The sequence below is a fragment of the Oncorhynchus clarkii genome, chromosome 19 (assembly GCF_045791955.1).
Source record: "Oncorhynchus clarkii lewisi isolate Uvic-CL-2024 chromosome 19, UVic_Ocla_1.0, whole genome shotgun sequence".
Taxonomy (NCBI): Eukaryota; Metazoa; Chordata; class Actinopteri; order Salmoniformes; family Salmonidae; genus Oncorhynchus; species Oncorhynchus clarkii.
In genome coordinates, this window is record NC_092165.1 from 55,949,865 (window position 1) to 55,964,910 (window position 15,046).

The 15,046-nt window shown below is 43.1% G+C and overlaps 1 protein-coding gene across 1 annotated transcript in view; it reads right to left on the reverse strand.

Moving 5' to 3' along the window:
* Window positions 1-237: 237 nt before the first annotated feature.
* The window catches only part of LOC139375391 (ribosomal protein S6 kinase alpha-1-like), a 38,931-nt gene continuing 24,122 nt past the window's right edge, over window positions 238-15,046 (reverse strand). The window contains 12 exon segments of the mRNA XM_071117130.1: window positions 238-4,374; window positions 5,413-5,550; window positions 5,746-5,863; window positions 6,002-6,078; window positions 9,260-9,421; window positions 11,023-11,181; window positions 11,263-11,352; window positions 11,577-11,702; window positions 12,268-12,398; window positions 12,506-12,608; window positions 12,781-12,845; window positions 13,869-13,957. Of these exon segments, the coding sequence (XP_070973231.1) occupies window positions 4,252-4,374; window positions 5,413-5,550; window positions 5,746-5,863; window positions 6,002-6,078; window positions 9,260-9,421; window positions 11,023-11,181; window positions 11,263-11,352; window positions 11,577-11,702; window positions 12,268-12,398; window positions 12,506-12,608; window positions 12,781-12,845; window positions 13,869-13,957 (1,381 nt within the window). The 3' untranslated portion in view covers window positions 238-4,251.

The window sequence follows — 15,046 nt, forward strand, 5'->3', positions numbered from 1 at the left end:
ATATGCCAATAATACGGGGTGCTATGCTAAAGGGGTTGGTCCATGAAAATAGTATAAAATCATACAGAATATAGGACCACGACAAGTCCCATTTAAAAAGGATTTTGCAAAAACCCTTTTCCACAGTTTTTGCAATTTTGGTCGTATCCACGATCTGCTGTTATTATCATATTATCCAAGCCCACATACATGCACACATGACAGAAAATGTTACAGCTGACACAGAGCAGTCTTCGATCAGCGCAGAGAAAAGTGTTTTAATAGAAAGGCATCTCATCAGAACTCCCTATAGGCCTGAATACCCACTGCTGCAATGGCAGATGAGAGTGAACTACCCCATCTCATCCCGACTCACATGGAAAACCAGGAAGGAAGGGAATACAAAGCAAGAGGAACAAACACATAGAATAGTTCCATACCAAAGAAAGCTCCCACTTCAGGGTCCAAACACACTGGTCGTGGCAGAAAAAAACTATGGCAGCAAAGATGGAATTTCATTGGTTCTAGATGGCAGAATCATGGGACGTGTCCGAGTTAGGTTGCAATTCATTGGTGAATCGTGTTTTTGCCACGAGAAGTGTTTATGGACCCTTATAAGGAAAGGTACAACAACATAGAACAGACAAGAGGTAAATATCATCATAGTAAATTAAACATTTAATCTCAACCTTTGTAGCTCGTTCTGCCTTTGAACAAGGCAGTTAACCCACTGTTCCCCGGTAGGCTGTCATTGTAAATAAGAATTTGTTCTTAACTGACTTGCCTAGTTAAATAAAGGTTAAATAAAAAATAAAAATAAAGCGATAGAGAACTTGATTTAAAACAAAATAAACATAACTATGTATTCCACTTGATCTGAGATGAAAGGGGTTTTCATACTTTGCAACTGTAGTAATGTCACTGTGCTACTATAGCAGATGGGTTACTGTTACTACGAGGAGTCTCAGTGGGTGGTAGCTATTATTTCTTGTTTTATTCAAACTTTCCCTTCATCTTGATCTGTTTCTTCTTAATAATGTGTTTCCCATAGAAAAAGTTATCCCAACCTTTCTACAGATATGCATCACATATCTAAGACTAAAGATCCAAGCCTACATAAACTTGCAGGATCTTTCTGCTGTAGGCGCAGGGGCCAGTTTCCCGGACAAGTCCTAGACTAAAAAGCATGTTCAACGCAGATACTGTGTCTAGGAATTCGGCCCTTAATAAGGAATTTAAAAGCTACCAAAAAAACATAGCCACGCAAACATGTACTATCCCATAGTAACCTCTAGTCAAGAAAGACGTTGTTGTGACCTATACTGTACTAGAGTCCACGGCCCGTATCCACAATGCGTCTCAGCGTAGGAGTGCTGATCCAGGATCAGCAGTTGTGTCTGTTAGATAGTTGTGTCTGTATAGAATAAGATATGGACAGATCCTAGATCGGCACTTCTACTCAGACAATGTCAAACTGAACAGGAGACAGAAAGGACCTGTGGACATTTACTTTATGTCCTGATTAAGACCAACAGACAGGCCAATCAAATCAGAAAAGCACTAAAAAATATTCCTGTCAAGGATTGTCTAAGTAAAACCAATATACTTTATAGAGACCTTAAAGACATGCCCGGGTACTTTGGCGACTGGTAAGTATTTTTTAAATCTCCCGCTTTGGGCTTGATGTATCAATGTGTAGCTCATACATGCATAATCTATGAGCAGAATTACAGTCTTACCTCAGTTAGCCACGAAACCCAGAGTTTGAAAGGGACAGTTTTCTGGAAGCTGTGCAGTGCCATTTTCCCTACATGTACCCCCGTGTGGGCCAGCCCCCTATTAATTATTTGAGTTTCAGCCAATGAGCTTCAATCCCTCACCATTTGACTGACAACTAGCAAGAAGCAAACCCAGCAGAGCAAGAGAAATGACGTGGTCGGCAATTTTCGGGACCATTTTTGGCTCGTGGGAGCCACTTAACTACTGGTTAAAAAGTATACAAAAGTACGGGAGAATATCTTTAAGGGAGAGTGTGCATTTGAGTGCTCAGTACAATCGTTTTGACAATCACTCTCACCATACTTGACATTGAAACACAGAGGGCTGTGGAAAAGAGTCCATCATGGAAGCCCCAACAGAGTGTGTGTGTGCGTTCAACATGCCTTTCAACAACAGAAGCAAATACAAGAAAGACGACATTCAAAATAGGCATATCCAAGAAGAAAACACAATGAAAAAACAGATTTCAACATTCCACCTTGTTAGTGGTATTACAGATATTATTTTCTCTCTTTTTTTTTTTTACAATAAAAATATTTGGCCATATCTCAAATCTTTTCTTCTTCTCAGGATCGGAAATGTCACCAAGAAAAGATAAGAGAAGGACAAAGCAACATGACGCCACACTGCACCAGACCATGCAAACAACTTTCTGAACCCTTCCCTGGACAAGTCATGCAATGGAGAGTGAGACATTCGGCCTGGAAAAAACATTAGCATTGACTACATTACCCAGAATTCCTAGTTCCAGTATAGTCTCAAAAACGAGAGGCATTTATGGCGAAATGTTTTTCTTTCTTTTAATGTTCATTCAAAATGTAGGAAAATGATAGTGATGGACTGTGATCTCGTTTTGTGCCATTGTCCCTTCCAGCTTTCAATGGTAAAACAGCAAAAACACACAAATCGATTTGGCAAGCTGATCAATTGGAGAGAGAACGTCACACCAAACAGACAGACATGCAGAGAGTTTAGCGACAGCCAATCACAGCGATGCTGAGGGGAGATGCAGAGCCAATCAAAACGACAGCAGAACAAAAAACACAACAGAAACATCCTCAATGATCATCAACGTCCTCCGTGGTAGCAGGTTGTCTCAAACTCACGCACACACACCTTTCATCCAAAATATACTGCTAAGAAATTTGTCATAACCTGCCCCTACCCCACTGCCCCCTCATCCCCAACCATGTCTTGTTGCTAGTCCAGGTTGATTGACATCAAGTGACCATGCCCAGAAGCCAATCCAGAGGAAAGATTAACTACTGATATCACTGGCAGGGCAGGGGACTACAGCAGAGTAGTGATATCACTGGCAGGGCAGGGGACTACAGCAGAGTAGCGATATCACTGGCAGAGGACTACAGCAGAGTAGTGATATCACTGGCAGGGGACTACAGCAGAGTAGTGATATCACTGGCAGAGGACTACAGCAGAGTAGTGATATCACTGGCAGGGGACTACAGCAGAGTAGTGATATCACTGGCAGGGCAGGGGACTACAGCAGAGTAGTGATATCACTGGCAGGGCAGGGAACTACAGCAGAGTAGTGATATCACTGGCAGGGCAGGGAACTACAGCAGAGTAGTGATATCACTGGCAGGGCAGGGAACTACAGCAGAGTAGTGATATCACTGGCAGGGCAGGGGACTACAGCAGAGTAGCGATAATGTTGGCAGGGGAAGGGTCTACAGCAGAGTAGTGATATCGTTGGCAGGGGAAGGGACTACAGCAGAGTAGTGATATCACTGGCAGGGGACTACAGCAGAGTAGCGATATCGTTGGCAGGGCAGGGGACTACAGCAGAGTAGTGATATCGTTGGCAGGGCAGGGGACTACAGCAGAGTAGCGATATCACTGGCAGGGGACTACAGCAGAGTAGTGATATCGTTGGCAGGGCAGGGGACTACAGCAGAGTAGCGATATCACTGGCAGGGGACTACAGCAGAGTAGCGATATCGTTGGCAGGGGACTACAGCAGAGTAGCGATATCGTTGGCAGGAGACTACAGCAGAGTAGCGATTTTGTTGGCAGGGGACTACAGCAGAGTAGTGATATAGTTGGCAGGGGACTACAGCAGAGTAGCGATATCGTTGGCAGGGGACTACAGCAGAGTAGCGATATCATTGGCAGAGGACTACAGCAGAGTAGCGATATAGTTGGCAGGGGACTACAGCAGAGTAGCGATATAGTTGGCAGGGGACTACAGCAGAGTAGCGATATAGTTGGCAGGGGAGGAGACTGCAGCAGAGTAGCGATATCATTGGCAGGGGAAGGGACTACAGCAGAGTAGTTATGTCGTTGGCAGGGTAGGAGACTGCAGCAGAGTATTGATATCACTGCCAGGGAAGGAGACAGCAGTAGAGTAGTCAGTGGTCCTTGGCTGGTTAGATAGAGGGGATCTACCGGTCTCTTCAGTCCCGTGACTTGTTCCTGTACTGGCTGATGTTCTAGCTAGAGTCTGAGGGTGCTCATGGTCTCTCTCTGGTGGATCTACAGAGAGGTGGAGGGGAGCTTCTTGACACGTCGCTGGGCCAGGAAGGACGACTCAATGGGCTTGAGCTCCGGGGTGGGCTGGGAGCTCTTCAAGGCAGAGTAGGTGGCAGCCATCGCCCCCTGTGGGAAGAGAAGAGGTAGTGCAATGTTAAGACAACAGTTGAGGACAAATATTGTTGCAGCTATTAAAAACTTAGGTCACATGGTGCTATTGGTAGAACAATTGACAATGCGTGTGCAACATGGCGCTCTAATGCCAACTTTTCAGACCTGTAATGAAATCGTCAGCTGAGTCCAGCAGAAATACACTACATGTCTAACAGTACGTTGACATGTGCTCATCGAACATCTCATTACAAAATCATGGGTATTAATATGGAGTTGGTCCCTCCTTTCCTCTCTTCTGGGAGAGATGTTGGAACATTGCTGCAGGTACTTCCTTCCATTCAGCAACATGAGCATTAGTGAGGTCAGGAGCTGATGTTGGGAGATTAGGCCTGGCTCACAGTCGGATTTAAAATTAATTCCAAAGGTATTCGATTGGGTTGAGATCAGGGCTCTGTGCAGGCCAGTCAAGTTCTTCCACAACAATCTTGACAAACCATTTCTGTATGGACCTCGCTTTGTGCACTGGGACATTGTCATTATGAAACAGGAAAGGGCCTTCCCCAAACTTGACCGCACAGAATCATCTAGAATGTCATTGTATGCTGTAGCATTAAGATTTCCCTTCACTAGAACTAAGGGGCCAAGCCTGAACCATACAAACAGCCCCAGACCATTATTCCACCTCCACCAAACTTTACAGGTGGCACTATGCATAGGGCAGGTAGCATTCTCCTGGCATCCATTAAACCCAGATTCGTCCATCGAACTGCCAGATGGTGAAGTGTGATCCATCACTCCAGAGAATGTGTTTCCACTGCGCCAGGGTTCAATGGCAGCTGACGCTTGGAGTTGCGTATGGTGATCTTAGGCTTTTGTGCGGCTGCTCAGCCATGCACAGCTGAGCATAAATGTAAATTATTTTATTTTACTGGACTGATGGTACCTGCATCTGATGGGCATGGTGTTTCAAAACGACTGACGATCGACCAGTCAATCACGAATTGACCCATTTGGTAACCACTGGTGTACAGTATAGCATGAGTCTAGTACCTTGACTAGCTTGGCATCCTGGTGCTGCAGCTGGCTGCTGGATAGCTTGTCCCTCTGGACAATCCAGGGGTGCTTGAGGACCTGCATTGCGGTCAGCCGCTGGTGAGGGTCCACATGAAGCATCTTAGACACCAGGTCCTATAAAGACACATAGCTGGGAGGTTAGATGAGTTCTAGATTATATACTGCACCTCCATCCTTGAAATCCAAACAGAAATACATTTAGTCATTGTTCCACTTCACTACATTGCGAAAATAAAATATATAAGCCAGCACAGTTCAGGTCGGCATGATCGCGTGATAAGTTGTGTCACCCAGCAAGTCCTACAGTACCTTCGCTGCTTCTGACACGGCATCCCAGTTGCCTCCAGTCAGGGTGAAGTGACCGCTGCCTATCCTGCTCAGGATCTCATCTGGAGTGTCCTCGGGCCCGTTGGCAAATGGTGTGAAGCTGAGGGGGAGAGAGGGAGTGAGCACCAGTCAAATGAGAATGTATGTATATGTGTAAGTGAGTGATTGAGAACATAACATTTTGTTGGCGTGGGATACAGTGCACAGCTGTATGAGTGACATGTCGTGTGTTCCTTACCCAGCCAGCATGGTGTACAACAACACTCCCAGACTCCATACGTCACAGCCCTCGTCATAGCCCTGACGCTTTAACACCTAGAACCCACACAGCATTATGTCACAACACATCACCTGGGTAGAGCTATACACCAAAGGCAATAAAGTGCGTTGACAACAACACTAGCCTATCGATGCCCCCTATCGGACAGAGCTCATGGGCGGACACGCCCCCTCAGTGACGCGGCTTCCTCCTGTTTCCCGCGAAATTAGAACACTGCAACATCAAAAACGGATGTGTCTCAACAAAGCCCAAATACTCTTTTGACCCAGGCGAAATAGACCTCGGGTGAAAGTTTCAATTGAAACAATGAACCTTCTTTCAGGTCTCTGATGGCTTGGAAAGGGCATTCAATACATTTCAGAAATCGCCATCTTAATACTACAGAACTGGAAGATGGCAGCTCCCCCATCTTATAAATATTGGGTGAGGGATGTGTTGTGCTCTCTGAAACTAGAAAAAATTCAATTCAATTCACGTGGGAACCCCAAACTGTTTGATGAGGCTTGGTCTCCATTCCGGTCTTACTTTAAACAGTCCATCCCTCACCCTCTCTCTGTGTTTTTGCTGGGGGGGGATTAAGATCCATGTGCTTATTGATTGTGGTCCGCAGATGCCTTGTTCATCTTGCCCAGGCAGAGACTGAAGTGTGAGCTTGTTTTTCCCAGTTATTTTTACATTTTGTTCACGCCTACATGAATAATCATTTTATTTTTTTTATTTTAAAGCATTGTAAACTTTTTTTTTGTCCAGTGGATGGTCGGTCTGTGGCCATGACTCTCTGTGAGTGGTTGAATTTCTCCACCCTTATCCCTTGACTGTTTACAGGAACAATGGTGAGATGTTTGCCCTGTCCCTGTACTATAGATTGCCCTTTAACCTCTGTAGCCTTCTGCCTGGTGTGTTTAACTTGTCTAAAGTATGGTATCTTTAAAGCTATTTTTTTATTTGTATTTTTATTTGTATTTTTTTTTTCTAGTTGAGTATATTATTTATATTGCTTTGTCTTGTCTGTATGTTCAAAACTTAATAAACAGAGTTAAAAAAAAAAAAAAAAAGAAATCGCCATCTTGAAGAAAGAATGAGGGGAGGGATTTACTGTGTCAATACTTATTTTCCCCCATAATTTGCAAATAAATTCATTAAAAATCCTACAATGTGATTTTCTTGATTTTTTTCCCCTCATTTTGTCTGTCATAGTTGAAGTGTACCTATGATGAAAATTACAGGCCTCTCATCTTTTTAAGTGGGAGAACTTGCACAATTGGTGGCTGACTAAATACTTTTTTGCCCAAATGTATATAAATAAATAACAGAAATATCACATTTACATAAGTATTCAGACCCTTTATTCTGTACTTTGTTGAAGCACATTTGGCAGCGTTTACAGCCTCAAGTCTTTTTGGGTATGACGCTACAAGCTTGGCACGCCTGTATTTGGGGAATCTTTCCCATTATTCTCTGCAGATCCTCTCAAGCTCTGTCAAGTCGGATGGGGAGTGTTGCTGCACAGCTATTTTCAGGTCTCTACAGAGATATTAGACAGGGTTCAAGAATGCCAGCATCCCAGAGTCACCTCTTCACTGTCGACTTTGAGACCGGTGTTTTGCATATACTAGATAATAAAGCTGCCAGTTGAGGACGAGGCATCTTTCTCAAACTAGACACTAATGTACTTGTCCTCTTGCTCAGTTGGGCACCGGGGCCTTCCACTCCTCTTTCTATTCTGGTTAGAGTTTCTTGGCAATTTCTCACATGGAATAGCCTTCAATTCCCAGAACAAGAAAAGACTGATGAGTTTCAGAAGAAAGGTCTTTGTTTCTGGCCATTTTGAGCCTGTAATCGAACCCACAAATTCTGATGCTCCAGATACTCAACTAGTCTAAAGAAGACCAGTTTTATTTCTTCTTTAAAATCAGAACAGTTTTCAGCTGTGCTAAAATAATTGCAAAATGGTTTTCTAATCATCAATTAGCCTTTCACAATAATAAACTTAGTCATCTACAACATCTACACTGCATTTCTGATCAATTTGATGTTATTTTAAAAATTGACAAAATATTTGTTTTTCTTTCAAAAACAAGGACATTTCTAAGTAACCCCAAACGTTTGAATGGTAGTGTACACACACTATATAAAAGGATGCACGATATATCAGTGAACATATCGGAATAGGCCGTATTCTAATTCCTAATTCTAACGCCACCGATTCTGTCACATCAGTGGAGTGCGCATGCCCATTCTGACTTCGTCAATGCTATGCTAACCAGTTAGATAGCAGCTAGTGTGCGACATTAGTGCTGACTAGTTTCTATGGAGTGAAGATGGCCCCATTCCCGACGAGGTGGATGTTTTTACTGGCCCACATTGGCGAATGAAACAGTTGCCCTTGACAACAGTGGGCCCTGGGAACAAAACTGCCCACACAGGCTGTGAACAATTGATTCGGTGGCATTCTCTCTTTACTGTGTTACCACCATGCTCGATGCTATGTACAAGGGCCGCTACTTCGATGCAGATAAGAAACAGGGTTTATGTGAAATGTTACATACAGAGCTGGACAAGATGGAAACGGACACAGTAACAGTGCACACCGACAGACAGGGCTGAAACTTCACTGCTTGACATGTATGATGCAATCCTGGTTGAGAATGAAACGACGAAACAGCACAGCAAGTAAGTGAAATAAATAGGTTTTGATTATTTTTTACTGGTAATGGGGACATACGTAAAATGCCAACAATATATATATTTTGGTCAGTGTGTGTGTAACCTTTATTTAACTAGGCAAGTTAGTTAATTAAGAACAAATTCTTATTTACAATGACGGCCTACTGCAGCCGAACACGGACGACGCTGGGCCCTATGGGACTCCCGATTATGACCAGATGTGATACAGCCTGGATTCGAACCAGGGACTTTAGTGACACCTCTTGCACCGAGATGCTGTGTCCATGTGTGTGTGTGTTAACTATTTAACTGTACAAGAATGTATAAAAGTCTGCTAAAATGTTAAATATCTGGGGGGTTTTTGTCAAGGAAAATATTGGATATCGTATCGGCCAAAAATGTAATATTGGTGGATCAATAATCTCACTCTCTATGGTTTATTTTCTATTAAAACTCCCCAAATAGCATATGATAGGGGGCATTGATGCGCTATGCATGTATTAATCATCATCATCATCATAATGACAAACACACTCTCACGGGCCTTACCTCCGGGGCTACAAAGTTAGCGGTGTAGCATGGAGTCATGAGCAGGCCGTTGTCAGCTCTCAGCTGCTTGGCAAAACCAAAGTCACAGATCCGGATAGACTCAGAGTTCCCCGACTCATCTACATAAAGGATGTTACTGGGCTTTAGATCCCTGTGGACAACCTGGCGAAGATGAGAGGAAGAGAGGAGGTACAGGAGGAAGAGAGGAGAGGGTAGGGGAAGAAGAGAGTGGAGGGTTAGGGCAGGATAGCAGAGAGGACAGGATGAGAGAATTTATTAATTAGTAAAGATTAAATTTGAATGCAAAAATAATCTACTTCAACTGCTCACTTGGCGATATATATATATATATATATATATATATATATATATATATATATATATATATATATATATATATATATATATATATATATATATATATATATATATATATATATATATATATACACATATATATATACACATATATATATATACACACAGTAGCAGTCAAAAGTTTGGACACACCCACTCAAGGGTTTTTCTTTATTTTTATTTTTTCTACATTGTAGAATAATAGCAAAGACATCAACTATGAAATATACACATATGGAATCATGCAGTACCCCCCCCAAAAAGTGTTAAAAACCATCAAGCGCTATGATGAAACTGGCTCTCATGAGGACTGCCACAGGAAAGAAAAACCCAGAGTTACCTCTGCTGCAGAGGATAAGTTCATTAGTTACCAGCCTCAGAAATTTCAGCCCAAATAAATAATTCATAGAGTTCAAGTAACAGACCTCTCAATATCAACTGTTCAGAGGAGACTGTGTGAATCAGGACTTCATGCTCTAATTACTGCTAAGAAACCACTACTAAAAGACACCTATAAGAAGAAGAGACATGTTTGGGCCAAGAAACACAAACAATGGACATTAGACCAGTGGAAATCTGTCCTTTGGTCTGATGAGTTCAAATTTGAGATTTTTGGTTCCAACCTCCATGTCTTTGTGAGACGCAGAGTAGGTGAACGGATGATCTCTGCATGTGTGATTCCCACCGTGAAGCATGGAGGTGGCGTGATGGCGCTTTGCTGTTGACACCGTGAGTGATTTATTTAGAATTCAAGGCACACTTAACCAGCATGGCTACCACAGCATTCTGCAGCGATACACAATCCCATCTGGTTTGGGCTTAGCGGGACTATCATCTGTTTTTCAACAGGACAATGACCCAACACCTCCACACTGTGTAAGGGCTATTTGACCAAGAAGAAGAGTGATGGAGTGCTGCATCAGATGACCTGGCCTCCACAATCACCTGACCTCAACCCAATGGAGATGATTTGGGATGAGTTGGACTGCAGAGTGAAGGAAAAGCAGCTCAGCATATGTGGGATCTCCTTCAAGCATTCCAGGTGAAACTGGTTGAGAGAATGCCAAGAGTGTGCAAAGCTGTCATCAAGGCAAAGTGTGGCTACTTTGAAGAATCTCAAATATGAAATACTTTTTTGGTTACTAAATGATTCCATAGTTGTTATTTCATAGTTGTGATGTCTTCACTATTATTGTACAATGTAGAAAATAGTCAAAAATAAATTAAAACCCTTGAATGATTAGGTGTCCAAATGTATGACTGGTACTATATATTTTAAAGAATGAATATTAGAACAGAGAAAAAGGGAGGGAAAAAAACAACATACTAAGAATAAGGAGGAATATCAAACTACTGTTTAAGTCCATAGTGACCAGTCTGTTGCAGTGTGTAGATGAGTGTCTCACCCCCTGTGCGTGGAGGTATTCTACAGTCTTGGTGATGGTGTGGAGCACGGAGCTGGCTTCTCGCTCGGAGAAGATCTTCTGTTTGAGGATCCGGTCCAGCAGCTCCCCACCTCTCATCAGCTCTGTCACCAGATACACCTGCTTCCCATTGTCATACACCTGACAGATGGAGAGAACACATGATGGATGGCTCAGGGTGTGTGTGTGTGTGTGTGTGTGTGTGTGTGTGCGTGTACTCACGTCTTTCAGGGTGATGATGTTGGGGTGCTGGCCGTATCTCAACAGGATCTCAATCTCCTCTGAGGGGTCTGTCATGGTCTTGTCAATCACCTGACAATAACACAATATGATAAATCCTCCATTAGGAGACCATTTGAGAGATGACAAATGACTAGAACGGCACTCTCCAAAAAGACCTTCATCAAAATAATGAATAGTCATGTCCAACTACAGGTTTGGAACGGATTCAGCAGCCCACAAGGGGGATGGATAAGAACTTGGGGTTCTTGGGAGAGTGACAACCCAGAGAGGGAGGTTACAGTGTGTGTTCTGACCTTGGCGGCGTACTCTGTGTTGGTGGCTTTGTGGATACAGCGCTTGCAAACGGAGAAAGAGCCCATGCCGATGTCCTCCTTCAACATGTAGCCATCGCTGAACAACACGTTCTTTCCATGGAGTTGCTGTATGAACCACACACACATCTATGGTATAGTGCTTGAACTACAGTCTACAACAATCAATGTATTTTAATATTATACTTTCTTCTATTTAATGTATTCACACACACACACACACACACACAACATTGGAGGTAAAATCAAGCACATCATCCATCCTTACTAATGGTATTAGACCAAGCAATTCAACTGGATTAGAGGTTTACTCCTCAACAACATGTGCAGTGTAAAATCATCAAGCAATTAAACCCGAGCCTTATCTGCCCTAAGTAAGTATGGCTTTCACTGTCATTACATTATACTGATTGACACAGTGTTGCAGGATGGAGAAATATGTCCATCTAGTGGTCAGAGTGAAAGAGCATTCTCTCCTTCAAAACGCCAACGAAAGACAAAATCCTGGGGAGGGAACCATCTGGCTGTTAGATAGATCTCTGTCTTCTTACTGTCTATATGATATAGTTTTTGATAGAAATTAATATAAGAAATGAAAATGCGCCTGCTAAATTGCATATATTATAATTATATATGAATAGTAGGCATTTCCCATCTGTGATGGACTGCTGACCTGGACCACTGGGTGTGGTGTGGGCTTGGCCGGCTCCTTGGCCCCCTCCTCATCCAGCATGGCCGGGGCGACGAAGCTGAAGCCCCGGAAGAGCTGGTGGGCTCCGGCACTGGGTGGAACACCTGGGGAGTCTGTGGGAATCAGAGCAAGAACACAACTTTATACACACTTAGATTGTCAGCCCTGGTCTGTCTTGTCACGCTAGGACAAGTTACTCTTGTCAACTTTGACCTCTTACCTTTGGGTGTGCGGGAGGTGAACTCCGAGTCGAAGTAAAAGGTGTCGTCTGGTCGGGCCACCGCCGGCTTGAACGGGGGTGGGATCTCTCGCCGGAACAGTTTCTGAAAGCGTTAAAATAGTTTCTGAAAAGGTTTCAAATAATGGAGACTTGACATTTGCCCGTAGCATATGAAACTATTCATTTAAAAATGTTGGATAATGAGATTGATAATGAGTCCTGATAGGACGACACTATGAGTGTGCGATGAGTGCTAGAGGGGAGGCCCCACTCACGTTCCAGTCGATGGTGGAGAAGAAGGTGTGGCGTTTGATCTCCTCTGCACCATCCGTCCCGGACCCTGTCCACACAATCACACTATTAGTATGGATGACTGCATACATCACCACCAGCTCTATGCTTAAAGCGACAATCAGCAGTTGAAGCAATGTGTTCTTCCCGCCAGCCTGGCAAATTCATAAACAGATCTATGGATGCAAGGAGTGACCATTCACGATATCAATATAGTTTTATAATGTAGTTTTAACCATGTTTATATTTGTTAAATACAAGCTTATATTTTCAGTTCTGATTGGGTACGACAGTTGATCTAAACTCATGAGGCATTTATAAGTTATATTCTTCAAGAATCAATAGTTACACGGAAAAACTTAAGCAAATGATTAAGTTTGATCTTAAATGATCGTGCCCCAGGTTATATGAAAAACCACATTGATGTGGTCTATAACCACCACAGTTACAATACCAGAGCTAGTGTTGTCTTGTAAAATCCCAAGAGTAAACAGTACTGCTAGGAGCATGTTTTTCTATACAGGCATTTGTCTATGGAATATCCTCCCCTTAGAGATCAAAGAAAGTTAAAATAGTTTTAAAAAGCAGGAAACCGTTTTCATTTGGACAAGTTTGTCTGAGAAACCACTGCACTGCCCCCTACTGCCGGTTAGTTGCATTTATTTGAAGTATCAGGAAGATGTGAAATTAATAAGGTTATGCAGTGAATAGTTCCACTTTTTATGTTGTCAATATAAATGAATGTATTTATGGTCGTTTGCAATTTTGTCTTGCCTTTTAATCATGCGTGTTATTGTTTTAACCATCGAGGAACACTTTGGAAACAAGCATTTTAATGAATACTTTCAAGTGATATCCTCTGGGTCCACATGGTATATTTTGTTGTACGTGTCTGCTACCCAAAATACATTTAATTCAATACATATCCTTAATTTATACGTCTACAACTGGATGTACCAACTGCAGATTGTCCCTTTAATATCAAATCAGTCTTATTATACCACAGTAATTACTCTCCTAGTGGAGTAACCACTGTAATTACCTTGTCACTGGCTAGTGGGTAAGTACTCACCCATTCTGTTGATGGGGTTCCTCTTGAACAGAGCTCGGAGGAGACTCTGGGCCTCTGTACTGAGGAATTGGGGCATTCCCAATCTGGCCCTGCAGAGGGAGACATTGTTACATCCAGAAGTTTCATAAAATAGCAGCCTGGTTAATCCAGACTGAACGCTGCTGAACGTTCACCACAGTATCCTTCAACGCAGCATTCAGGCTGGTTTAGTCGGGCTATATAAATAGTACTGCTCTGGTAATAAATTACAGACACTCTAGCCAGTGATTGTTGGCTCAGTGTGGTTCTGCAAAGGAACCCTATTCCCTATATAGTGTTGAATTATATCAACTCAGCAAAAAATAAACGTCCCCGCACTGTCAACTGCATTCATTTTCAGCAAACTTAACATGTGTAAATATTTGTATGAACATAAGATTCAACAGACAAACTGAACAAGTTCAAAAGACATGTGACTAACAGAAATGGAATAATGTGTCCCTGAACAAAGAGGGGGTCAAAATCAAAACTAACAGTCAGTATCTGGTGTGGCCACCAGCAGCAGTAAGTACTGCAGTGCATCTCCTCCTCATGGACTGCAACAGATTTGCCAGTTCTTTCTGTGAGATGTTACCCCACTCTTCCACCAAGGCACCTGCAAGTTCCCGGACATTTCTGGAGGGAATGGCCCTAGCCCTCACCCTCCGATCCAACAGGTCCCAGACATGCTCAATGGGATTGAGATCCGGGTTCTTCGCTGGCTATGGCAGAACACTGACATTCCTGTCTTGCAGGAAATCACACACACAATGAGCAGTATGGCTGGTGGCATTGTCATGCTGGAGGGTCATGGGTAGATAAGATGCAGGAGAAACTTTATTCATTTCAGGGTCATGCTCTATATCAGTACTTGTTTTTCAGTTAGTGTACCACCAACTGAATTTTGTTTTGACCGGAGTACCCCTAAAGCACCCCCGCATATGCATTTTGCCAGTAGGCTATGGTCTCATGAGTCTTCTCAAGAACTCATACCCCCAGGTTCCTAGTACCCTCTGGACAGACCACGGGTGGCAGGGTAGCCTAGTGGTTAGAGCGTTGGACTAGTAACCGGAAGGTTGCAAGTTCAAATCCCCGAGCTGACAAGGTACAAATCTGCCGTTCTGCCCCTGAACAGGCAGTTGACCCACTGTTCCTAGGCC